We start from the raw sequence: 25,514 nt of genomic DNA on the forward strand, positions 1-25,514 counted from the left end.
CTTGCAAATTCGCATGGATGGAGGAATCGACGACGGAGTATGAAGATCCTTGAAGGAACAAAGGCCCTTTTTCTAAAGCACCTGGCGTCATACGATCTGTCGTAACGAGGCCAACCAGGCACTGCTTAATTTCTCAGGTGGATTTGATTGCGAGCTTCCATATCGTCCATGATTCTCACGTTCATCCTTATTGACGCATCTCTTTTATCTGCTTGTCTATCTCCGTTTCCTTTATTCGCTGGTCGCGATCGAAGAGCTCTATATTTAGTTTGTAGATTCCACCAATCCGCCCCCAAATCCTCGTGAACGTTGATCACTGCAGAGCTGGTGACGTATTCCCCATCGTCTGTTTGATTAGAATAAGTCGAGTTGAGCGGAGGGAGGGCTGAAAAGGTGAACTAGAAGACCGAAGGTCCTGTTGGGAGAAGTTGGTTAGCGACAGACAGACAGTATCATTACACAGGAACAGACCAGATAATCAAGAAAAGACTGAAAGTTTGTCTGGAGGGCTGCTTTGGTGAGCCTATTTTGAGGTTTGGAGAGCGACGTAGCGGGGGTTTGTTTGCTGGAGGTTGCCAGCAGAAATTTGGCATACAATCGGTCAAAGACGACATTATCCAGGAGAACATCCATCAGGCAACACGATCTCTACCAGGATGAGCCAGTAAATATTAATATTCAGGATATGCAAATCCGGATCACGCGATGAATGATATTCCCTATAGCAAATATAGATAGCCAGACTATTTAGCGATTCAAGAGCAAATCCGAATTTCTATCCTGCAAATACAGGCTACTGATCCTCCCCATTTTACGCTCTCAGAACCCGGTTGAAAACAACACGAACAGCTCTCAGAAATTGCACATTGCGACGCCGAAGCTGAAGAGAAGGTGAATCTGTGATCAGCTTCGCATTCTCGATGATATACGGCCAGTCTATCTCCTTCCAGCGGATTTGGCCAATCTCAAAGCCCATCTCTCGTGGAAAACGACCCTTCCAATAGCTGTCTGGAATGTACCATTCGAAACCAGACAGCAGTCCGTTTATATCCTTTTCACGTTGGAGCGTGTCCAGAATCAAGTATTTTATCTCAAGTGGTAAACTGTGGTAAACATGATTTTCCGAAGGACACGGAGATCGAGTCTCACCCGTGCCCCTGTCGTTTTTCTCTGTTCTTCCTCGCCTCGTTGCAGTTAGAAGAATATCTTTCAGTCTAGGTACATACATAGGATCGTTCAGATAAGAAGGAATATCGATTGGTTGTAATGTCCAGTCCCACCTGTACCGCGTATACTCGTAATGATACCACGTGTCGCTTAATAGTTCATGAGCGCCCCCGACCCATTTGAGCCGTAGGGCTTGCACCAGAAGATCCAGGTGCTTTTCCACCTGGGGCCCAAAGACGTGCTCTATCAGCTCCCAGCACCGGCTGTGAATGGTAAATCCGTGCAAGCCTTTGTCGTAGTTTCTCGATGTCCGGAAGTCTGCCGGATACACGTCGATAACTTTGGAACTCAATGACGGTTGTCCGATATAACCAGCGTTGCGGTTTGGAGGGACACGAAGAACGCCTTCCTCTTGCTCAGTTCGAAGAATATGGTGTGCAATCCCTGATAAATGATAGCCTGCTGGGATGGCGGAGCTGCCGTCGCTTTTGAAGACTGGAATACATTTTCAGATCCATCACTTCACTTGGCATGAGCATAAAGTACTTACTGGCTCGGTACAGAGAAGTCCGAGTCTTGAGATTTAGAAATTCACGCTCAAATCGAGTGTCTTTCGAGTGATAGACATACATGTTCGTTTTTCGATGCTTTTCGGGAGAAGTCGATTCTTCATCTGTGTGAAATCGTCACCTCGCCGATGTCTACCCCTCGGGGGTTTAAAAATCCGGATACCACACACGCAGCAATGATATTGAGGCACTAGAAGGCCGTATTTCTGATGCTCCTCTATCATTCTGTTGGTGTCCGTTTTCTCGGTTATGATCGCAGTTCTTGTTCCGTCCTGTTGAGGTTTCGATCACATTGCCGAGGTATATCAGGTGTGTTGAGGTCATGCTGACCGGATGACTGCAATTCTAGGCACCGGTTGATGTTATTCCTAAAGTAGCCATCAATATTTTTAAAAACGTCAAATATTGTCATCATTTTCTCCCTCTTCTCCTTCGAGTTCGTTTGATCGCCCGTTCGGCAATTGTGGAGCATAAAAAACAGTCGCGGATGTCACCAGAAGGCGCTCGACATCGCCGAAATTGTCCACCGCCACCGGCGAACATGAATCTCGATTGACCAGAGTATTCACGGTGGAGATCGTTGAGTTTTGTTTTATTCTGCTGCTGTCAAGGGAAGGCGTCTTTTGTATGGAAATTGTTGTTGGGAGGCGTAGAGAGAAAGAAGATAAATCAGAGCTGTTGGTTGTCTTCTGCTCAACTGGCAAACCGTCTTTCTTCTCCCCCTCCACCTTTCAACATGCGCGCAACCAAAACAGCGGCCCGACTCGTTTCTCCCCACTTCACCCGAGATTTATCAACAGTATCTAGAGCTCGAGGATCAGGTCTTCAGATAAATTCAGATCGGCTATGGGAAACACTGCACGAGACATGCAAATGGGGTGCAGCGAACCGATATGGCGAGTATGTCGCATCCGTCGTCTAATCCATCTTTCAGATATTAATAAAATAATCGAAACAGCAAGCCTACGGACACTGGCATGTCCCGATTGACACTATCAGATGATGATGCGCGCGTCCGACGGTGGTTTGCCAGCGAGGTCGAAAAGTTGGGATGCACCCTCACCGTCGACCAGATGGGGAACATGTTCGCGCGTCAAAGTGGTCAATTGAAGTCGCCAGCACCGATGACAGCGATGGGAAGCCATCTTGACACTCAACCCCGGGGTGGTCGATATGATGGGATTTTGGGCGTGGTTTCTGCATTGGAAGTTCTACGAACCATGCACGAGAACGGGTTCAAGACAAACTATGATGTCGGAGTAGTCAACTGGACAAAGTAGGTGTTTTTCTGTTTTAGACTTTTCTTTCAACCAGCTGACTGAAGCGTGCTACAGCGAGGAAGGGGCTCGGTTTCCAAAATCGATGTGTTCTTCTGGCGTTTGGGCTGGCGCGATTCCGATCGAAAAAGCCTGGAATTTGACCGACATTCACGACTCAAAAGTCACACTAAAATCTGAATTGGAACGCCACGGATATCTTGGAGCAACTGCGTGTTCGAGTGACCCAGCTACTGGCTTCCCATTGGGCGCCCATTTCGAGTTGCATATCGAGCAAGGGCCCATATTACCTGAGAACGGCAGATACATAGGAGTAGTCCAGGGAGCGCAAGGATACAAATGGCTGACTTTCACCGTGACTGGGAAAGATGCGCATACGGGAACGACGCCTTTCAGTGCGCGTCATGATCCGTTACTCGCAGCATCGAAGATGATCGTGGCTTCTAACGCAATTGCCAAACGACACGGCGCGTTGGCCTCAACCGGAATTATCAAAGTACCCTCGAATGCCTCTACGAATACAGTTTCTTCGGAAGTTGTTTTCACCTTGGACGTCCGCCACCCAGAAGATGGTGTTGTGCATGCCGTTGAGCAGGAGTGCCTAGAATCGTTTGCTCGCATCGCGACTGAGGATGGGAAAGGCGTCACCTTTGAATGGACGCTGGAAACGGACTCTCCGGCAGTCAAGTTTGATGAATCGGCTGTTGGGGCTGTCCGTAGTGCTGCAGACCAGCTTGTAGGAGCTGGTAAGTGGATGGAAATGACCAGTGGAGCTGGTCATGATAGTGTGTATACCAATCGACACTGTCCCACTGCGATGATTTTTGTTCCGTGCCGTGACGGGGTCAGTCACCATCCAACTGAATACTGCAAACCCGAAGATTGGTAAGTTCCCAACGAGATATTTTCTTCGTATTTGCTAACAAATCCAGTGCCCTTGGTACCCAAACTCTACTAGAATCCGTTGTAAACTACGATCAGATGCGGATGGAGAAGAGATAAATACTTTGGTCGGTTTTATTTTTAGCAAATTTCGGGCATTACAGGATAGCCATGTTGTATTCCATAGTTTGACCATGGAATAAAAGGAGCAATTTTCGTACAAGCCAACAATGCTTGAAAAACAAGATCACTCCATGTGTAGGAAACCGGTAAAGACAGACACTCGCTTTGTCGCAAAAACAAACACTGCGTGTCCAACGAAGGCGCACCCACAATTTCCTTTCATTTACGTTTCTTCGACTCAAACAACAAAAATTGATGAAATGTGCCATGGAAAGGCGCAAAAGTTGATAGAAGGCGCTTTTTTTCCCACTTGTTCTCTTTGCCCCATGGCCGCCCCTCATCGGATCATGTCGCTAGAAGGCGCCCAAGCCAGGCCATGCGTGCTCCAAGAAGGGTCGCATTTATTCCGATCTGACTATCGTGACTATAAATCAAACTCTTTTCCTACATGCTCTCTCGAATTAACCATCTCTGCTTCAAACCTAGATTCAATAAAGGCAGTGTTGCCATCCTCCCTCCAAATACCACCACAACTCCCCCGCAATGCCCTCCTCCCGACGACCAATCTATCTCAACCCAGCCGCTGCAAACGAGCGCTGCACTTTCCCCGCTGTCGACGGTCTTGAGCAGTTTCACAAGTCTCTCCCAAATTATAATCCCACACCGTTAGTCCCACTTCCTCAACTCGCGACAGAGCTCGGAGTGCGCTCAGTTTTCGTGAAGAATGAAAGTAACCGGTTTGGTCTACCATCTTTCAAAGTCCTAGGTGCTTCGTGGGGATGTTATCGAGCCGTCGCATCGCATCTGGGACTTTCGCCCACTGTCGACTTTGATGAGCTATCAGCCAAAGCAAAGGCTGTTCCTATTAGCTTGTTTACGGCTACGGAAGGGAACCATGGAAGGGCTGTCGCTTTTATTGCCAGACTTTTGTCTCTCGATTCTCATATCTATGTTCGAAAAACCATGGACGATAAAACACGCAGTTTTATCGAAGGTGAAGGAGCGCGAGTGCATAAGGTGGATGGGGATTACGATACTGCCGTGCAGGAGGCGACCGATGCTGCTAGGAGGACTGACGGTGGCCTTTTGATTCAGGATACAGCCTTGGAAGGATACAAGGAGATTCCTGGATGGATTGTGGAGGGGTACTCGACCATGATGGGGGAGATTGAGACTCAATTATCTGAGTTAGGTCTGCAGAGCAGCGTCATAGTTACTCCCGTTGGGGTTGGCAGTCTTGCACAGGCTGTGACGATGCATTGCAAGTCCCAATCTAACCCGACTACTGTGGTTACAGTCGAACCTGACTCGGCACCCTGTCTTTACTCCAGTTTGAAAGCCGGGAGTTTGGTCTCCGTCAAAACATCTTCAACGATCATGGACGGCATGAATTGTGGAACAGTCTCGCTGACTGCTTGGCCATACCTGCAACGTCTTGTTGATGCTTCTGTGACGGTTTCTTGTCATGAAAGCCATTCCGCGGTACAGTATCTTGCATCGACGTCGGTGGCCGCTGGTCCCTGTGGGGCTGCATCGTTGGCAGCATTACGACAGTTAGCTGCCACCAGAGAGACTGGATCTCCTCTTGCTAGCGACTCTGTCGTCGTTCTCCTCTGCACTGAAGGTACACGCGAGTATGCCACCCCTCTGGATGTATCTCCAGAAGACGCAGTTTCCCTCACACAAATGCTCACGGCTATCGACTCATCGAACCCTACGCTCTCGGTTGCGGACGGTGTTGGGGAAAGCAAAATAGTGGAATATATGGAGGCATGGTTTCAACATCGAGGGATTGAGTATCACCGGATTGAAACAGTCCCGGGGCGGCCATCAATTGTGGGCGTTTTGCGTGGAACTGGCGAAGGCAAGTCGTTGATGTTCAACGGCCATCTCGATACTGTCAGCCTCGCAAGCTACGAGAGAGACCCGCTTTCCGGCTTACTGGGGGAGAAGAATGGTCGTCCGGTCGTCTTTGGAAGAGGTAGTCTGGACATGAAAGGAGGCCTTGCCGCCGCCCTCACGGCCATGTCTGCAACGATTACCAGCGGCCGCATTCCGAAGGGCGATGTGATCATTGCTGCCGTTTCCGATGAGGAAGACGCCTCGCAAGGGACCCAAGACGTGATTGCTGCTGGATGGCGCGCAGATGCAGCTATCATTCCCGAGCCCACGATGGGATCAATCATCACCGCCCACAAAGGATTTCTGTGGGTAGAGGTCGACATCCTAGGCGTCGCTGCCCATGGATCCATGCCATTTGAGGGAGAAGATGCAATTTTGAGTGCTGGATGGTTTCTGCGAGCAATTGAAGAATATCAGAAACATCTCCCAACCGACGAAACCTTGGGTCCAGCATCTCTTCATTGCGGCTTGATCCGGGGTGGCGAAGAGCCATCCTCGTACCCTGCAAACTGTACCATCACCATAGAATTCCGCACTGTCCCCTGTCAGACACAGCAATCTATCCTTGATGACATGAACACCTTGCTGGCGGATATTTCAAAGGAGAACCCCCGTTTCCGATACGCAGCGCCTCGGGTCACCATGTCTCGCCCGACGCAAAAGCTCCCCTTCGATCACCCTCTGGCTCAGAGAGCGGCAGACATTGCGACTCCAGTTTTTGGGTCCCGTCCTTCCGTCAAGAGCCAAGCATTTTGGTGCGATGCGGCACTGCTGGGTGAGGTTGGGGTTCCGTCAATTGTATTTGGTCCGGCTGGCCATGGGTTACATGCGAAAGAGGAATATGTCGATGTAGAAAGTCTCAGGCAGATGGAGCAGGTTTACATCAGCCTTATCTCAGACCTTTGTCAGTAACATCTTGTATTTTAGATATAGTCGTGTCTTGAGTATATATATATTTTTCTTGAGGAAGAATGGAAGTCGTGCGGAGCTTTCGAATATGGCCCTCAGTCCACTGATCCCGCTTTCGAATACTTTCCGAAAAAGTAAATATGCATGCCACCGCCTTTATCGTATCTTATTTGACATATAAAGCAGAAGAAGATTGAACATTTTATACTCCTGTTAATGAGTAATTTGTGATTGGCTGCTGGCCCAAAATGAAGGATCCACATGCCCCATCAGGCTAGACTGAGTCAATGACTCAGCGATCTTGGTCTTTCATCTCCAGAAAGTCAACTTTTCTCAACTTCCACAAACATTTCCTGGACTCGGAGTTTCCAATTATCGACATGTCATTCTTATCCTATCGCACCTAGAGATCATCCATAGCGGAAGGAGCATTTTTGGATCATGGAAGGTCACCATGGGTTCGACCAACGACATCCTCCACCAGAGGACCCGCAGAATCCCGCCTTCGAAGCCGTGGCCGATGGGAATTTGTCGAATTTATCCAACGAGTGGTCGCGGAACGTAGACGTGAATTTCGACTGGGATGTATTGAACGACACTTATCATCCTTTCGTGGACTTTCAAAATGGAGAATGGCCTCATTTGACGATACCCGATGATCCCAGTTTCTATCAAAATCTTCCAACATCAGCAGTGCCAGATCAAACCCAATATTCCCAGAATTTAATGAACGATGATATCGGGAACCCTCAATATCTCTCCCACAATTCACAGGCTGCAGTATACCCAGACTTCAACAACGTGTCACAATGGCTTGACGGAGCTTATTCGCCACCAAAACCCTGCAGCTACTGTCGGCGGCACCGGCTCCAGTGTCTGATTATTCGCACTGCTCCGGCTAACCCAAACCCCATCACTTCGTGTTCTAGCTGTGTGGCCTTGTTTCGAGAGTGCAGTCTTGCTCGAGGAGAGAAACGTCAACCATCGGGGTTTGAGACTATGTCTCCTGTCTTTGGTAATCTCCATGGACTTGCGGAGGATGTGGACGATGTGGTAAGCATGTCAGGTTTTCATTAGAGACGTGTCTGACTTTAGGTGGCAGGTAGGGCAAGTGGAAGGTTCAAGGGGAGTGGTAGGGCCAGAAGAAGACCGGAAAGAATCGAAGCAGTTTGTGAGAAAGGGGGCAAGGGTGTTGAGGGATTGGTACCGCCAACACCAAGAATATCCCTATCCGTCCGAAGGGGAAAAGAGCGCTCTTGCAAACGAAACTGGATTCTCAAAGCAGCGTGTGTCAACGTGGTTTGCAAATGCTCGCAGGCGACAGAAGCAAAAGTTACAGTCTTCACGGCCGCCGACTCAAGTCTTCCGTTCCGGCTCACCTATGCCTTCCATGACACCGATGGAAAGATGGCAAGCATCTCCACCGGAAGATGAAGCCGTTCCGGAATCGGCTATTCAAAACGCTATTGCAACTAGTGGGCCTGGCGTTGACATGAGCTCGAGCTTATCAGAGGCCAATGATTTCAACTATCTTTTTAATCTGGACGAAAGTTCGTCCCATCTCGATTCCTCTCTCCCCAGTGTCGGGAGCAGACAATCCGAAGCATCATCCGACAGTCAGTCATCTGCTTGGAGTCATAATTCAGCAGGAGAAGGCGGCTTACCGTTTCCTTCACTCCCGAAGCGAACACGGCTAAGGCATAGACGAGGCCGTCAACGACGAACAACAGAGGAGGGTCCCTATCAATGTACATTTTGCACGCAATCGTTCCAGAAAAAGCACGACTGGTCAAGACATGAAAAAACTGTACATCTATCGTTAGAATCATGGGTTTGTACACCGGATCTGCTTAACCTCCAATCGTTGGCACCGACGTCAGCTGAATGCAGGTTCTGTGAGACCACATCCCCATCTCAAGCACACTGGGAGGATCACGAATTTAAAGTCTGTGCGGCGAAGCCTATAGAGGAGAGATCATTCACACGGAAAGACTATCTATGGCAACACTTGAAGAAATTTCACGGATGCACAAAGTTACCAGTCGCGCGACTGGAAAGTTGGCGATGCGAGGCCAACAATGTCTCAAGTCGATGTGGCTTCTGCGAAGCGACATTACCAAACTGGTCAACACGGATGGACCATCTAGCTGGGCATTTCAAACAAGGGTTACGGATGACACAATGGGAAGGCGACTGGGGGCTGGAACCATCCGTTCTGGCATACCTACGGAATGCGGCTTTGCCTTCTGAGAGGATGATGGCAGCTGGACTTTCAGGTGCTACTTGAATTGGAAAACCTTCTGCCTCTATCCATTTACATGATTGTGCCGCTGAGGGCTGCCGGCCACGAGTATCAGGCTAGGCACTATGGACCCTCAAGGGTATCGTTTGACGCGACATTGAATGTTTATCGGATCGCAAATTCAACGGAATCATGGATGTCTGACCCGAAAGCGATTAGATGATTCTACGACTTTGGAGGATTGATATCCCCTTACCTTGTGTCGATACTATCCAACTGCCAATCTCTTAGATCAAAAGCTCCATCCCTCAGCAGTGACTGGTCAACAGCCCATTTGAAGGTCCTTCCGACAACTGCTTTGCCGCCTTCTAACTCAATCACACACGGGCTATTGACGTAATAATCTGATTCGTACGCCTCAAGATACCTCTGCTCCGACAGCGATCGAACTTCGTATGCCATTCCTATCACCACAGCATCTTCGGAGCCGTCCAGTAACGCAGGGTACGCTCCCCAAAGCTTCAACCTGTACCTGACTATTCTGGCGGGAATAAGCTCTGGTCTGTGTGGTCGTTTGATGACTCTAGCGAGGGTGGACTGGTCCATCAGTGAACCGTAGAGGAAGTAATACTGTGACTGGAAAGGCTGCGGCACTTCCATTCTGATTATAGCGTCGGTTGTCAAGTCACGACTGAGTTGGGGTGTGAAGAAAAGATAGGCAGCTATTGCGTAACTCTTCCCGTTAACCAACCATGGCGCAAAATGCTGTCCTTACTCGGATCCATGGTACCTGTGATCGGAAATAGGTCAGTCTAGGCAGACCTTGGGTGCCTAAATTGAGCTACTTGGCTGTGCTTTGTTTGAATATCATCTCACTCACATTTCAATTTCACCTCGGCTTCATCGCATCCCGACCAACTATCTTCAACTTCCATCAAGTAACTTACGAACCAAGCAATTACAATGAGTCAAGACTTTACACCAGCCGCCCTTCTCATTCCTGAGCTCCTTGAGCTAATCCTTCTAAGTGTCGACATGCAAACCCTCCTCACATCTCAACGAGTCTGCCGTCTGTGGCACAATCTGATCAATATCTCCAAACCTCTCCAGAAAGCACTATTCTTTCTCCCTATCGAACTAAACCCAAACACTGCACGGAAAACGTACACTCGCAACCCGCTTATCAGAAAGATCCTCTGGCCGAACTTCATCTGTTCCACGCCTCTCAGCGAAAGCACAAGATATCTTGACAAGTACCAACGAAAAGAAGCCAGTTGGCGACGGATGCTAATGCAGCAACCACCAACATCGATAATCGGGATTCTCGAATATTACCCACCCAAAAGAGGAAGATGGTACAGCAAAATATCAGTCAAGAAAACTGGTGATCATCTGCGCATGGGTGTTCTCTGTGATCCTATTCTGGGTGGTGTGCTTCGCCCGTGTCCAAAGCCGTGGCTATTTGGGGACCAGCCGCGGCTTCTTGGGCTTTTGAAAGTATACTGGCAGGATTGTGAATATTTACTCCACCATGTTTGCGATGTTGTGATTTTTGTTTCTTCGCTTCATTCTCTCTTTTCTTCTGAAGGACTGTCCTATGGTCAAACCTCCCCGGAGAGGTGGTTGGAAGGGCTTCAAAGAGCTCCGACAGAATACGATATTCAAGCTTTGGATAGATTTCCATTGGATTGTAATTATGGCCTTTGAATTGATCATAGTCGGAAGATTCTTTAGAAGTTGCTTAAGTTCCACGAGTGTACATAGCCCGCATCAACGAAAGCATGAATGATTTTTTCTTAGCCAAATTGAAACACGGGAACTGATGGGAGAAAAAAATTATCAAAAACTTCTTCTGAGAGCTGTATAAACTGCCTCTTGTAATGAAGTTCGCGGCGCCAAAAATACCTCGACGTTCTAATCAATGTGTATACCGATCCAACTCCCTGACCGACGTCTCGATACGATACGAAAGCAATTCGATCTCCTTCAGTTGCTGATCGGCGTTCTCTGAAACTCTTCCAGTTTCCAATACTTCTAGATCTTCCAAAAATCCTTTGATCTCTATTTGTGTTTGAGAATGCCGCCTTGTATGTAAGCCTTCGATATCGCACGCTGCTCGAGGGTCGGAAGGACAAGGGCTGTGCCTTGCAGCCCGTCTCGATGTAGCGACACAAAGAATCTTTCGATTTTAATACCCTGTCAGTGAAAGGGAAATGTTAGCCGTGTTGCCATAGAAGTGGAATGGGTCTGGTTTAATATTAATCGAATACCTGCTTTTGTCGTAGCAATAGCTGTCGTCAGCAAGACCTTGTTCCGCATCCATAAGCGTCATATCAACGGCCTCAGGCTCAAATACCTCTTGCTGAAGCTTGAAACAGTGTTATTCCACGAGGCTTGGACTCTGTACGCTTTCACCGGATGACTGAGTGTGCTAGTTCCTCCAGACAGGGTCATATGAGGGTAGATGATGAGCCTAGAGAGGTTCTCGACATTCTCACCTCGAGTCTGACCTTCTGTGAAACAGCTCCTTGTTCTCATATTGCTATATCCTTGAGTTCCCGGGACGCTGTCACCTCGCGATGAGTACCCCTCGTAATTTCGACTCTTGCGCGAAAGGTCTCTGCGTCTGAACCATCTTGTACCTTTTATCGTTGGGATATAAGACAGTCTCGACCTGGGAATTGCTTCAGGGTTAGTCTATGGAGCTTATTCTGAGGTGTGAACCCATGAAAGAGCGGGCAGGAATTCACCACTCGTGGAAGCCGTTGTTGACTGCGTGCTCACCTGGCGAAAAACTGAATCCGTGAAGTAACTGTAATTTCCAGCTACCACACCAAACTTGAATCCCTATATGAATGAGAATGACAGATGTAAAGGTGGCTTTGTTTGAGAATAAGCGTGTGGGTGGTCAAAGTCGAAGGACTCGCTCGTCTGTCCGAGATTGGGAAGGCGAAGCCCTCCCACGCCAGATTGTTCACATCTTCGCTCGTGCTGGTTTCGATTTCCATTCATGAAAAAAATTATTTGCCAAGAAACCGCAATGCAGAGAGAATATGTCTTTGTCGATCTTTTAATTTATTTGGATAGTGGAAGGAATTTCTTTTTATTGTTTCTTTGAACTTCTATATACAAAATTTGGAAGGACCGAGGACTTCAGAATACTAGAAGCAATGTTCAAGTCAACGCGCACAAGGGCACTTTAGAGTTGTCTCACGGTCGAGAGGACTGAAGCTGCTTTGTTGCTCATCATGCGTCCATGGCTCCTTGTTATGGTTAAGATTACTCAGAATTGACAGAATTGACCAAATTCAAGCCACACACAAGGACTTCAGAAGGGATGAGCAGCATTTGTCAAGTCAGCGCACCCGAACGCACTTTAGAAAAGCACAGTCGAGAGGACTGAGGCTGCTCAATCGTTTCATCACTAGTCCCTGTCACCCTGTTATGATTTTTTTGAAATAATGGAAAGGAGAGAACGGTGGACTCAGAGTATGGAGCAGAAAGTGTTCAAGTCACCGCGCCCGTCGGCACTTTAGAATCTCACAGTCGAGAGGGCCATGCTGCTTTGATCTCATCATGCGTCCGTGGCACTCTGTTACGCTCGCTTCGCGCAAAGGCGAAGATGTATGAAAAAGGACTTCAGAAAGAATGAGCAGCAAGATTCAAGTCACCGCACGTGTCGCAACTTGAAGTTATCACAGTCAAAGACTGGGCTGCTTCATCGTCTCATCACCAGTCCATGATACCAGAACGATTCCATCGAAGGACTCAGCTCCAGTGTGGTGCCCCGATCTCCCTTTATGTCCTCCACCTTATTCGTTGTTTATTATGTATAGTATCCTCCGCGGTCTGTTCAACTATCAGCCAAGTCCAGCTGCAAAGCACGAAAACAAGGAGCCCTTCCTTCCGACACCAGCTCTCTTCCACCTCGTTAGAGGGGCCTCTCTCTGAGCATACGTGGGTGTCCGGAAGAGGCTGCATCCGAGTTTGAGGGGGGCAATGACGATGAAGGAGGGAAGGAATGGGCAGTGACAGGAAGGGGTACTTAGCTTCTCCTTGTATGTTGTCGATGTTTTAATATGTTTCGTGTGTGATGGTGATGGGAGACGAGGGGAAGAAGAGAAAGATGAAGAGAGGGCAAGGGAAGGGAAGAGGGGAAGGTGATGGGGATATTGTGTAAGAAGCTCGTAGAGATCCCGTAGAATCTCCAGATGAGCTTTACTGTGTTAGTATGAGCTTGTATAGGTACCTGTGTTAGTAGGGGACGGTCGAAAGAGGTCGAGATATACAGCGCTGGCGCCAGTGCTGACGAAGCCGAGGAGGAGTAGGAGGAAGCTGCAAAGGTTAGTGGTACCTGCTGTGATATTAGCAGTAATTATGGGATAGAAACCAGCAAAGCAAACCCCGCAGAGAACCAAAAGGCAGCAAAATATGAAGCAAAAACCAAAGGAAAAAGTGTGAAGTGGATGTGGGAGAGAAGGAAAAAGAGAAGAAGAGAAGAGAGAGGAGAAAAGCAACTTATTTTCTGGTGGTAGAGCCTCGCTTAGGCGACAGTGAATGAAGAGGGAGCCTGGGGCAGAGGGGGGTTTCCTTTTTGGGTAGGGCTTGTTGGGGGACTCGTGCTCAGTTGATCGATATCGATATCGATATAGGAGAAAACCAACAGAAAAGCACGAGTAGTACTGGCTACGGCGACAGCTAACACTCTTGATGTCTTGGTGAGAGATCATATATGTAGACTTGAAATTATATGGAGTAGATGAATATCACGAAGATATAGTTGTGACTTTCTAGGCTAGTAGTTGCCTAAATCTCGCTGAGCAGGCATGACGGTCGAAGATAGAAAGAGGTACTACGTTATAGGATCGAGCGGACCGAGAAGTATTCGTGTTTCCGTAGATGAGAGATATTAAATTGGAATTATACAAAACAGATTTCTAGCTATCATATAGTCCAAAGTATATAGCTACAGAAAATAGAGTTAACCCATATCTGTCGCACGACGAGTTCCAGGATCACTAATGTCGAGCCAGCTGAGGGATTCAGGGCAATTCTACAAGCGCTGTGACAATCTTTTGATAAACGTCTCTCCCCATTTAGCACTGCGAGTAGACCGTTAGCAAGATTGGTATCAAGAAAATTCCGACATATCAACCTACCTCGTATTATCTTCAATGAAGAGCCGCAGGTTTTCATGCTTTCTCTTTCGCTCCTCGTCACGCATATTCACGGCCCTGTTGATAGCCTCCGACAGCTCGGTTGTATTCGCTGGGTGGAAGGTAACGGTTCCCTCTCGCATGAAGGCGGATGCCCCAGCAAATTCGGAGAGGACCAGCACACCATGTCGCTCCTTCTGGCAGGCGACGTATTCAAAGGCAACCAAATTCATTCCGTCGCGGGTGGAGGTGAGAAGACAGATATCGGCGACGGAGTATAGCGCAGTCAGTTCGTCGAACGGGACCGAGCGGTGCATGTAGAGAAGGGGCGTTCCATCGGGGGTAGCTGAAAGAGAAATCAGTTAGAATATAAACCCCAGCATCTAGACTGAGAGCTTACCATGCTTCCCGTTAATCTTTCCTGCAATGGTGCTGAGCTCCGTCTCCAGCTCCTGATATTCTTTCACATCTTCACGACTTGGGACGGCGACTTGAATCAAGACAATCTTGTTCTTGAGCTCTGGGTGATCATCCAAAAACATGTCATAACCCTTCAATTTCTGCGTCAAGCCCTTGATGTAGTCCAACCGGTCCACGCCAATAATGACCTTTTTATCCTTGTAAGTGTTCTGCAGCTGTTCGATTCGGTGCTGGACTTCCGGTTTCTGCAATGTGTCTATGAATTTCTGGGGATCGATTCCGACGATGAATTTATCGGCGCAAACGAGTCGGTCTTTGAAGAGAATCTTTCCGGGGATTTCGGTTCGCGCGCCCCTATCTTCATGTTAGCAATTTTGCGCGATCGGAGAGGATGAAAGTCACTCACAAGAGACGAGCGCACGTATCGGTGAAATTTTGCTTATATTCATCCGTATGGAATCCAATCAGATCACTCGATAGCATTCCCTCAATAAGCTCATTTCGCACAGGAAGTGCCTTCCAGAAGTCTCCAGCGGGGAAAGGCGTGTGCAGTGAGAAGCCAATAGCACATGGTTTGTTTTGTTTGTTAAGACGTTCGCGTAGGAGGCTGGGCAACAGCATGAGATGGTAGTCGTGCACCCAGATCAGACTGCCCTTGGTGGCTTCTTCCGCGATGGTGTCGGCGAAGATCTCGTTGACGCGCTTGTACGCCTGCCATGGGCCGTCTTCGTAGACCACCCCGGATTGATAATGCAGGATAGGCCAGAGAATAGTATCTAAGGAGGAGTTAGAACATTATCACCAAGACAGCCCAAGGCATGTGTACTTGAAAACTTGTTGTAGTGCTCGTTTGCCAGATTGGTGTCTAGGAAAATTGGGACTGCATTATGCTCGTCCAGACTGTGACAGACTTGCTCGCGATCCTTGGAGTCCTTGACTTCAATCCCGGGCCACCCAAACCAACGGAATTCTGTCGATTTCGTCAATCCGGACAGCGAGGTAACGAGACCTCCACTTGAGAGACTGGATAGATATGCGCCATCTACCCTTTTGACGGAGAGGGGAAGACGGTTGGAAACGATGATAAGGTTGCGTTTGTTGTTGCCGTCTTGGATGTTGGGTGCCATCGTTACTACGTGATCAGGGAAAATCAATATTAACGTGCAGTGCTTTGAGTAAAAGAATGTTTAAATATGGATTTATAGAAGAATTTATCCAGCTCTCTAGCTGAAAATTCGAAATACGTGTCTATATTCGTTATTTGTATGTCACCGCCTCCAATGTATATTCTACGTCAATATGAATAATTCAACGGGGAGGCGTCTATTCGACAGCCACCAGGATGATTGTCCCAACCAACCAGTCTATTATGGGAAAATAAAAACGACGAACTTATTTTCCTTGGTAGTCTGTCAATGTCAACCTGGCTTTTTGACAAAGATTATTGATGTTGACTGCAATGAGGTTACCATATTCTGACGTCATAGCAACTGTCGGTTTGAATAATGTCAGGAACAATATTACGGTGTAATTTTATTGAGATATGAGAAACAAAGAGAACTTAAGTATGTATAAGACCGCAAATACTCATGAATGGGTAGAAAGACATCACATGTTAAAGTCTTGTTTTTGTTCATCTTCAAGATCTAGTTCTTAGCACGGCCGTATAGCTCAGGCATCAAGGCACCAAGGCTACAAGGCTACAGCCTGCCTGAGGCAGATTTGACCAGTGAATGCACATGATCCATAATTGCATCTGGATTTTTCTCCGAGTTCGAGAACTGATTCTCAATAATATCCTGGTGCCTTGGCGATCTCACTATGAAGGAGGCCTCGAAAGGCAGAGGGCCTGTAAGTGAACTCTGCGTGACCTTTGAAGAATCAATCTCAAATTTTTGACCATTCTCATCACAAGCGTGCTGGATATTAAAACCCCAAAGAAGACGGCTGACGACAATGAACAAAGATCGACGACCGAGATGCTGACCAGGGCAAGATCTTTTACCAAAGCCAAAGGCGGCTGTGGGGAGATTGGGCGTTTGCAACCATCGCTCCGGTCGAAATTCAGATGCATCTGGGAATAGCTCATCGTCTAGCTCCATGGCCCAGTTATTGGCCATGATGGTAGCGCCCTTGGGAATGTGGTAACCGCGATATTCATCATCTTTCACTAGTGCGTGTGGAATGCCCAGTGGTGTTATGGGTCGCCATCTCACTACTTCCTGGATAAAAGCATTCACATACGGGAGGTCTGGGGCATCACTGCAATCCGGGAGTCTGTCTGTTCCAACAACCGTGTCAATCTCCCGCTGCGCATGATGGAACTCTGGTTGGTGTAGGACACATGCCATGATGAAGAATTCAAGGATTTTGTCCGCTGTCGAGTTGCCTTCCACCAACGTCCCAAGGACAAAGGCGAGTTCCGTATCCGACAATGCATCTCGCTCATCGTTCGACTTGGATAGTTCCTTGGACCAGTTCCACGAGCTTGTCGACCGTCCAAGCTGTAACAATGATTCGAATAGCTGACTAGTCTCTTCATAGTGATGATCTCCCATTCGCCTCCACGGTGCGAGTAGGCGAGGCAGCCGGTCGAGGAAAGGGAACGCCTCGACGATTAAAAACGAAGGCTTTTGAAGATTCTCAGCAACAGCCTCCGCCATTTCATCGACCTTCAAAATAGTCTCATCGTCGACACTGGCGAATCGTTTTCCGTATGCCAGGGTGAAGACAGCGGAATAGGTATACCGGTGAATAATGTCCTGAAAGCCATGGCCTCTGGATTGGAGGATATCATGCAAAAGCTGTCGGCTCTCGATATCCTGTACATACCCATAGCTCTTCACAACCCGAGGATTGAGAATGACGGCGTGAAGGGCTTGGTGCGCTTTCAAACGTTCGCCGTACAGCAGGAACCCTGAATGAAGACCTCTGTTCATGTAATTCGCGACAATTAACTGAGGCCGGGAGCTATAGCTGGTACTTCGTTTATCGAGGAGATCCTTGCAGACCTTGAAAGAGCCGATGCTGACGACGGTCTTCTGTCCGTATTGCATGCTGATGATGGGTCCGTATTTGTCGTGCCATTGCTTGTAGGTTTTCCACATATCCTTGGAAGGAGTCTGGTGTATATTCCCTAGAAGGGGGAGAGGCGGTGGCCCTGGAGGCAGAGTTCTCTTAGGCCAGCGGCGGAGGAAGAGAATACAAGACACACAGAGGGCGAAGAGCAGTATTCCCAAGTTGGGCTGAATACACTGCTTCCACAGGATATCATCAAACGCCTTGACTGCGAGAGAAGCCATATCGAAACATGAACAAGAAATTGTCAGGTCGACGCAACTCAATTGATGGATGAGTGTAGAAATAGTGTGACCTATGCTGTAGCGTTCTTACAAATAACTACTTAGAAATGGCACTACTAGACCACCCCTCATTAGAGAAAGTACCAAGTACCTACTTAGGTAGACTGCATGACAGGCAGCATTGAGTTCCTCGGAGAAATGCTTCAGTCCGGCCATATTAGGAAGGTGTCTTCGAAACAGCGCGGAAGTCGGTCAACAATCCCGCTCCAGTCAATTGGATTGTGATGGCCCCTTCTTATTGTCGAATTTCTGGAATTAGGTCTACTGAATGGTGTGGCTTCTTGTCAAGTATGCAAATGTCCTCATCTAGACATGGCAGTTTCAACCCAGAGACAATACCTGGTACCGGCATAAACTCGTATTGAAGCATCGCGCTAGTAAATAACATTGCTCACTTATTCTCCGGGAGAATTGGCGATCATGATTGGATTGCAGATCCTCGATTATGCCGTCCAAGGGACTGATACACTGCCATCTTCGAGACGTCTATACAGATCCACTTTTGACAGTCTGACGTGTCAACACTAATCCTGCCGTCTTCTATACGAACTCTCACAGTGAATGACTCGAACACGAGCAAATGCCGCAGGCCATATCGATTCTTGCGATACTCGGTGTTTCTCCCTTTGAAACGATCCACTCTCTCTTGTCTTCTACTCTCTTGTTTTCCCACACCGCCACTTGTCCTCTTCGACGGTGGCAAGATTGTCCATCATTTCTCTGCCTCTCTCTCCCGTTCGACATTGGAATAAGTTGACTCGCAGGATCAGCACTGCCAGGGAGCCTGCATTGGCGTCGACATTGTGGAAAACTTTATTCGCGTCAGCCAGTCTTTCTTTGCTCATATAATTCTACGGTACATGTCCGATGCCCTAAGTCGAAGTGGCCTGATAGGAAGACATCGTCATCTCTCATTACAGCTTTCCCTCCCCACCATCCTTGAAACAGGAGGGGTATCATCACCCAAGCGGGCAATGACGCATCCAGTAATTTCCTCGATACGGGTCTGCGATGGCGAGGTAGCATTGGGAGGATGGGGATCTGTCCCGTCGAGATCAAAGCAGGGTGGAATAGGCTCTGCTGACGCTATTGAGAGCATCGCCTTCTTGAGGTATTTAAGGGCCTTTTGCACCTGTCGAATACATACCGTCCACAGCCATTCTTACGGAAAGCATCAACGTTCCAGGCGACATTTCATCAGTTCTTGTTCACGATGATGATCGCGACACAGACAATCAACCTGTCTTCGGTTAAAGGTAGATATGCCCTATGCCCGAGTCAAGTCCCTCTGTTTAAGGTATTCCTGCTAACAAATCAACAGAGGGTCTTTCCTCACCGATAGATCAGGAATACCAATTCCCTGTCAACTATGCCTACGACTACCTCAACGGTGGAATCAAATACCTGTCCCTGCCTACCTTGAAGTTCAACGATTACCTTCAATCGAAGCGTTTCCTCCGAATGAGCCAACCAGAGACCCAGGAAGAGAGTGTCGAACGTAGTGAACACGCGATCGACATCTTCCCCGTCCAGGCTGGCCTTCCCTGGGCCACTGGAATTCTCTCCTGTCGTCAAAATCGATACTGGCAACTAACTATCGACACTACAAGGGTCTTCCTGGCACACTTTGCGGCCGACGAGTCGGCCCAACAAATATACAAATCTGGACACTCGATTGCGGAGATCTCTCGCAAGGAGCTGTCTACAAAGATGGAAGAGGGTTGGGTCAAGTTTCCAACATATCTGTTTTCTGAGGGGGGCAGAAATCGCACACGACTTCTGGCAATTGTCAATGTTTTCATCTTTGTGTTTGATGGTATGGCTGTCCTGATTCCACGGAAAAACGCTGAAGACCTGACTTGCTAACCAAACAGATTTCTGGGAGATGCACGATATGGACTCGGTAAGTCAATCCAAGAAATCTTAATTTAGCTTCACAGATTCTGACTGCTTTCCTGCCAGTTTACCAGTGTGCAAAATCAATTCGTCGCCCGTATGCAGCCAGGTTTCAAGAGCAATGATGAACCAAAGTCATTCTTACAGATGATGATCGACCAGGCAATCGAAGAGATTCAAGAATTGGACCGCGTTTCAGGGAATAATGGAGGACAGGAAATGATTGATCTCATGGTGCAGTTTTTCACAAGACCGCCTCCGCCCAAGCAATACAAGGACCTGGAAGAATTCCTGTTATACAGACATGAGGATGCAGCAGTTCCGTAAGTGAATTTTGCTGAGGTTTCCTATGTTCACCATCTAACCTAACTTTAGATACGTCTTGGGATGTACCAAATTTGGCATGAATTCGTCCGTCGACCTCAACAGCCCTCGGTTAGCCAAATATATCCGCCTACTCAAAGACCATGTCTCCATCGCCAACGACCTTGGGTCCTGGGAGAAGGAAAAACGAGCGTTCGACACAGGGAAGGTTCTGTATATGATCAACGCAGTGGATGTAGTCAAGAACCTCTTTCGTCTGCCGACCAACGCATCAGCGGTGGCTATGACGCAGGCCCTTCAGCTGCAGATCGAGACGGAGATCGACGACGAGATCCAGCGGATGATGTCCGAGGATACCCTCACCGCTGAGGAATGGCGGTTTATCGATGCTACCCTGCATGTCATGAGTGGCAATGTTTTTGTCTCCACGGTCATGTCCCGATACGGAGGGGAAGGGTTCCGACTTGAATAGTATGCGATTGCCTTAGAGCCATATTGGCATTGTAAATTAGCGGAATGTTTTGTCTTTTTTCTTTCATTGTATTGCTCTCGTAATACCTGAATTAAGTTAGGTACATATCGTCGACACGTAGCCCGGCAGGTTTATGAAACAGATGGTTTCTCAATGGCATTGAAAGGCCTAAACAATGTAATTTTGCGGGGCATTTTCATTAATTTCAAATGGAAATTCTGCCACTGTGCATTTGCTTACCGACTTTAAGTAGAGGACCGTGTTGATATTCCTATAAATTACCCCTCCTTCGTTGTCTGAAGCAGGAATTTCCATTCAAGTCAATTCCACTCGTGCAGTCTCGTTACGAAAGCTCAAACCATCTTCATCAATTTGACACCGCTCAACTAAAGCGGCGTTCTTAGGCATTTCTCCAACATGTTTCCTTCCACGATCAGAAAAAGAACATGCAGGTCTACGCCTACAAATCAGGACGCTACACAAGAGAAACCCACCCTCCTGTACGGCCCTTTCGCCTCCCTATTTCTCATTATATTCACTCTCTGCGCTCTTGTATCTAGCTGATATCTGCCTTCCTTGTCGATATACGACATCTTCAACTATTATCGTGAAAACAAGCTGTTTATGGGAGTGGGGATGGCTTCCTTATCCCTGGCCGTGATCACCTGCTGTTCATCCTTTGCGGGTATCGATATCTTCGTCTATGCCTCGAAAACTTCAGATCATGGTGCAATATGCGACCTCTGCCGATATACTGAACAGGATTGGCATTAGTAAACATATCTTTTTCTTGGTGTTCTTGCTAATTGCTCTGAAAGACCCGGGACAGCTAACGTGCTTCAAAAGATAGGAAGTCAGTTGCAATAGTGATATATATTGGGGATTACTGTTGCTGTCGGGAAATTACTATAATATGCTCTATGGGCGCGGTGGTTAGGCTGGATGTGCATAGACGGAAGGAAGTGCTGCCTGAGGCGAAAATTATGGGTGTGGTTTCCTAGGTATCATCAACTGTGCTTCAATCGAACTTTCTTCCAAAGCTTTAACTGTTTCCATCTTGTCTCCCGAGACGTCTTTCCTCTACATTTAAGACTGCCTTCAAGGGGATATCATGATAACCAGCGATTCTGACGTCGCTTTTCCCACAAAAATGCCAATACCAACAACCGCCTATTGTGTCTCCCCCGAGTACCAATAAGCTTCATAAACATTGACGACGCAACCGCCTTTATGGAAAGCAGATATCAAACGTTCCATCTCCATCAAGGCTCCCAATACATCGCACTGACTGAGCTTTCAGACCAAAGCTACCAAAATCTCGAACACAAGCGCGCCTCTCTCCCCAGTATGCCAGTTCAATACACCCAGCCACGCTACCGGGATAATAAAGTTAGGAAGTTATTACGAGGTGGTGGGAATAATGCCACTTGCAGAAAGGGGGCATAGGGTCTCTACATACCACCTCACACGCGACGTTCTTACACCTACTTGGGCTGGGGCACGAAGGACGGAGGATGGAGCCAGCAGAGAGGCAGACGTTTCCTGCTCCGTACGGGAGGCTCGCGTTAGGCAGGGTTTTTATTCCTTTCTCATTATGACCAATATGACTGAATCCATCGATCAACCGCGTCCAGACGCGGGAGTTGGCTGGAAAATAGCGGCGGATTGACAAGACTTGTCCTGATTGTTACTGTTGATTATGGAAACAACGAGACTGCCACGAATGTACCGTTAATACTCCTATTCATTTCATGTTTGATACTCCTGTCCAGCCTCCTTTAGCTTTGCCGCCTGTCCCGACAATGGCTTTCGGCCTTCGAGGGATTGAAAAGGAGGTGTTTAACTGAATGTTATATTCTACCATCATAATCATCCAGATTATCCCGAAGGATCCCGCATCACAATTTAGTCTTTCCCGGCATGCCCCCTGACTTCGGAAAATATAACTCCAAAAGCTTCATCTTTGCAATCTTTGCCGAGTCAGTCATGGGGACTTTTTCTTCGTCACTGAGGAGTCTTAGCACAGTCGGAAGCATATGAGAAGCAACTTGTGCTTCAGCTAGAGCATCACGCAGCGTCTGCAGATCGTAGTTTGGAGCACTGACACGAGCCAAAACTCCCACGCGATTCCCAATTCGAGCATCGTAAACTGGAACGACGTATGCTTCTTGTATATGTGGGAGTTTTGAGATTTGGTTTTCAAGATAGACGATGGGAACTGGACTGGCTATTGTTTTTATGACTGCGTTGGTTAGAAAAGGATATAGAGAGGGGATGAAAGGGGCATACAGTCCATAGAGGCACGACCGTCGAAGAAAAAATGATCGCCCTTGCGGTGTGCAATGTCACCGGTTTTGTAGTAGCCGTCGTGTGTGAACAGATCTTCTCGAGATATCTCGTCGTTGAGGTATCTGGATGTTTAGTTACATTCTCATTCGGTGTGGCGAAGACCTTACCCGATGAAGGTCATTTTGCCCCTGACAAGGATTTCACCATGGTCCCCGCGTGAAAGAATGACCTCACGTCCTGGTACCGACATGCCAATATACCTCTGAGAGGTTAATAATGGCATCTAGCTTGTGCAATTGCTGATCTCACCTCCATGTTAACATCATACCCATCCCTCGAAGAAAGCACAATCCCCCCCGTCTCACTCGATGCATAAATAACCACCAACTCCTTCCCAATCTCGTCTCTCCAGAAACGCAACAACTCAGGCAACGGCGTATACCCACCTATTTCCGGATTCCTCAGTCTCCGCACACCACGTCGATACTCATCCCTCTTCTCATCCGAGAGATGGGAAATATGATCTCGGTAATAAGCCGCCAAGCCATCCCATAAAAGCACAGTCGACAGGATTGCCGTCACGCGGCCTTGTCTCAGCACCTCCCAGTACGCCGCCATACTAGCCGCCGTGTCAATGACTTGCACAGCCTGATCACGTAGGATAGCCTTTATGAACACCATCGAGCCACCGGCCCAGTAGAGAGGGCGATGGAGGAGGGCGCATTCGTCCGGGTCTGCGCGGGGCAGATCGTATAGGAATCTGCGGGCGTGGACGACGCCTTTTGGGATGCCGGTTGAGCCCGAGGAGAAGAATATTATGCCTGGTTGGGAGGCAGGGACGGTTGATAGTTCGTGGATTTGGAGATTTAGAGCAGATAGACTAAGAGGTGCTGGAGTTTGGCTTTGGATTGGGATGACTGTTACTTCTTGATTGTGCTGGGCAGCGTATTGCTGGATTTCCTTTGCCTGTTTGACAAATCCAGCTTCAGCGAGGATATGTTTTTGTGGGCAGGTTCGAAGAAGATGCAGCATATCCTTTGGAGATAGGTGAGGAGCTGAGCGAACCAAAAAAAAGTCAGCATCTCATATCAATCCTTAACATAATATAATAACTTCATACGCAACGGCAAATAAACACCCCCCAACCCCAGAATCGCAAACGCCGCAACACACGCCTCATAATTCGCCTTTCCAAGCACACACACATGCACTGTTTCCCTCAGCACACAGCTCTCATCGCGCACCCACGCGCTCAGCTGCGAGAGCAGCTGGCTTCGGGTTTGCAAGACATCAGCCCAGAACTGGAGCCAGCTGGCCTCGAGTCCCGCTTCGGGATCGCGAATAATTATGCGATGGGGATTCTGAGCTGTGAAATGTAGGAGGCCATGGAAGAAGGACTCGTTGGGGAGGTAATTTGACTCTGGCATGGTGGGATGGGAGGTTGTTGTTTTTGTGTTGGAGATGAGGGGTTCGTCTGTGTGACTTGGAAGTGGGATCCCTGCAGGATGGGGTATACTGCAAACGTGATATTTCTAGCATGGCAGAGTAACAGACAGGCTATTTGCTAATCAGTTACACAACATCTTTACTCTTCCAAGCTAAGTTACCGTGTTAGAAATTGCCAAACCCCATTCATAAACATTGCACTAGCCATGCATAACGTTAAAGTTAGTATATACAGGCCGAGGGCGAGCCAGTCCAGGCCTCTACGAACAATGCAATCAAGGTCAAGCCACGCACAACCACTAGCAACTGTAGGAAGGGCGAGTACTGTTTGAATGACCTCTGCGAACCGCTGCCGGAAGCTTCACGTTGAGAAGAGGGTGAGTATGATAAATGTGTATATTAGAATCCAATTGACGGTGATGTGCGTATCAGTGTGAGCTTGCACCTTGTGGGGGAAACAGTGGGCAATACTGTCTATAAATCTACTATAGCCACCGTGCGCCCTGATTATACTGATGATGATCAACCACAAGTATTGTTCTTGTTATTGTATTTTGTTCAAAATAAATATGGGCTTGGTAAACATTGAATGTAGATACCCAGAGGCCTTATGATGTCTCAGGTTCAGACATCACGACAGCCGTGCAAAGCAGATGTTTTATTGAAGACATCGTTGTAAACCCCAGCTGATAAAAAGATGGTACATACGACCACAGGGTGTGGAGAACAGGGCTTCCCGTCCGCTCAGCCGTACTTAAGCCACACGCCGGCAGGTTAGTAGTTGGGTGGGTGACCACCAGCGAATCCCTGATGTTGTATGTTTTTCTTTTTTATATCCCTGGCTATGACCTAATATCCCAGGGCTTCTGAGGGAAAGAATACAATAGAAGATATATTTTACAACTTTTCAGAAAGTGAGAGTATTTTGACGCACCGAGTATGTAGGTCTTTGTACACGAGACCATGTCGTTTCGGTCGTTGGAAAAAAAAAAAAAAAACAAAAAAAAAGAACCATAACTACATTAGGAACTTGCAAAGAACTCCAATTCATATCAACATCAACTAGCCGATCTTTAAA

General features: G+C 47.8%; 10 protein-coding genes across 10 annotated transcripts; 5 read left to right on the plus strand and 5 right to left on the minus strand.

The window, feature by feature from the left end:
• Positions 1-694: 694 nt before the first annotated feature.
• On the minus strand, positions 695-1,799 carry ASPWEDRAFT_185713 (uncharacterized protein; the record flags this gene model as incomplete). The annotated part of the gene is made up of 3 exons (XM_040832091.1): positions 695-1,157; positions 1,227-1,662; positions 1,718-1,799. The coding sequence occupies 3 exons, from the start codon at positions 1,797-1,799 to the stop codon at positions 812-814; spliced, it is 864 nt and encodes a 287-aa protein (XP_040686989.1). The 3' UTR covers positions 695-811.
• A 673-nt stretch (positions 1,800-2,472) lies between these two features.
• ASPWEDRAFT_114961 (M20 family metallo-hydrolase) lies at positions 2,473-4,015 on the plus strand (the record flags this gene model as incomplete). The annotated part of the gene is made up of 4 exons (XM_040828538.1): positions 2,473-2,640; positions 2,699-3,012; positions 3,071-3,898; positions 3,946-4,015. The coding sequence occupies 4 exons, from the start codon at positions 2,473-2,475 to the stop codon at positions 4,013-4,015; spliced, it is 1,380 nt and encodes a 459-aa protein (XP_040686990.1).
• A 485-nt stretch (positions 4,016-4,500) lies between these two features.
• ASPWEDRAFT_43396 (uncharacterized protein) lies at positions 4,501-6,931 on the plus strand. The gene has a single exon (XM_040836017.1). The coding sequence runs from the start codon at positions 4,562-4,564 to the stop codon at positions 6,830-6,832; it is 2,271 nt and encodes a 756-aa protein (XP_040686991.1). The 5' UTR covers positions 4,501-4,561; the 3' UTR covers positions 6,833-6,931.
• Positions 6,932-7,270: 339 nt separating this feature from the next.
• Positions 7,271-9,116, plus strand: ASPWEDRAFT_174725 (uncharacterized protein; the record flags this gene model as incomplete). The annotated part of the gene is made up of 2 exons (XM_040831255.1): positions 7,271-7,882; positions 7,932-9,116. The coding sequence occupies 2 exons, from the start codon at positions 7,271-7,273 to the stop codon at positions 9,114-9,116; spliced, it is 1,797 nt and encodes a 598-aa protein (XP_040686992.1).
• Positions 9,117-9,323: 207 nt separating this feature from the next.
• On the minus strand, positions 9,324-9,731 carry ASPWEDRAFT_174726 (gamma-glutamylcyclotransferase family protein; the record flags this gene model as incomplete). The annotated part of the gene is made up of 1 exon (XM_040831256.1): positions 9,324-9,731. The coding sequence occupies one exon, from the start codon at positions 9,729-9,731 to the stop codon at positions 9,324-9,326; it is 408 nt and encodes a 135-aa protein (XP_040686993.1).
• A 151-nt stretch (positions 9,732-9,882) lies between these two features.
• On the plus strand, positions 9,883-11,023 carry ASPWEDRAFT_619105 (uncharacterized protein). Its single transcript, XM_040838602.1, has one exon. It carries the CDS (start codon positions 10,035-10,037, stop codon positions 10,776-10,778), a length of 744 nt encoding a protein of 247 aa, XP_040686994.1. The 5' UTR covers positions 9,883-10,034; the 3' UTR covers positions 10,779-11,023.
• A 3,101-nt stretch (positions 11,024-14,124) lies between these two features.
• Positions 14,125-15,774, minus strand: ASPWEDRAFT_53309 (trehalose-6-phosphate synthase; the record flags this gene model as incomplete). The annotated part of the gene is made up of 5 exons (XM_040837869.1): positions 14,125-14,173; positions 14,231-14,573; positions 14,628-15,001; positions 15,054-15,423; positions 15,474-15,774. 5 exons carry the CDS (start codon positions 15,772-15,774, stop codon positions 14,125-14,127), a joined length of 1,437 nt encoding a protein of 478 aa, XP_040686995.1.
• A 573-nt stretch (positions 15,775-16,347) lies between these two features.
• Positions 16,348-17,949, minus strand: ASPWEDRAFT_160022 (cytochrome P450; the record flags this gene model as incomplete). The annotated part of the gene is made up of 1 exon (XM_040829774.1): positions 16,348-17,949. The coding sequence occupies one exon, from the start codon at positions 17,947-17,949 to the stop codon at positions 16,348-16,350; it is 1,602 nt and encodes a 533-aa protein (XP_040686996.1).
• A 1,273-nt stretch (positions 17,950-19,222) lies between these two features.
• ASPWEDRAFT_30406 (terpene synthase family protein) lies at positions 19,223-20,701 on the plus strand (the record flags this gene model as incomplete). Its single annotated transcript, XM_040833401.1, has 5 exons — positions 19,223-19,265; positions 19,331-19,825; positions 19,884-19,912; positions 19,972-20,228; positions 20,281-20,701. The coding sequence occupies 5 exons, from the start codon at positions 19,223-19,225 to the stop codon at positions 20,699-20,701; spliced, it is 1,245 nt and encodes a 414-aa protein (XP_040686997.1).
• A 1,635-nt stretch (positions 20,702-22,336) lies between these two features.
• On the minus strand, positions 22,337-24,415 carry ASPWEDRAFT_70879 (class I adenylate-forming enzyme family protein). The gene is made up of 5 exons (XM_040839149.1): positions 24,111-24,415; positions 23,300-24,045; positions 23,158-23,252; positions 22,991-23,112; positions 22,337-22,943 (listed from the first exon to the last, which is right to left on the minus strand). Exons 2-5 carry the CDS (start codon positions 24,020-24,022, stop codon positions 22,600-22,602), a joined length of 1,284 nt encoding a protein of 427 aa, XP_040686998.1. The 5' UTR covers positions 24,023-24,045; positions 24,111-24,415; the 3' UTR covers positions 22,337-22,599.
• Between the last annotated feature and the right edge of the window lie 1,099 nt (positions 24,416-25,514).

This window comes from Aspergillus wentii, assembly GCF_001890725.1.
Source record: "Aspergillus wentii DTO 134E9 unplaced genomic scaffold ASPWEscaffold_6, whole genome shotgun sequence".
In the NCBI taxonomy this organism is placed as follows: Eukaryota; Fungi; Ascomycota; class Eurotiomycetes; order Eurotiales; family Aspergillaceae; genus Aspergillus; species Aspergillus wentii.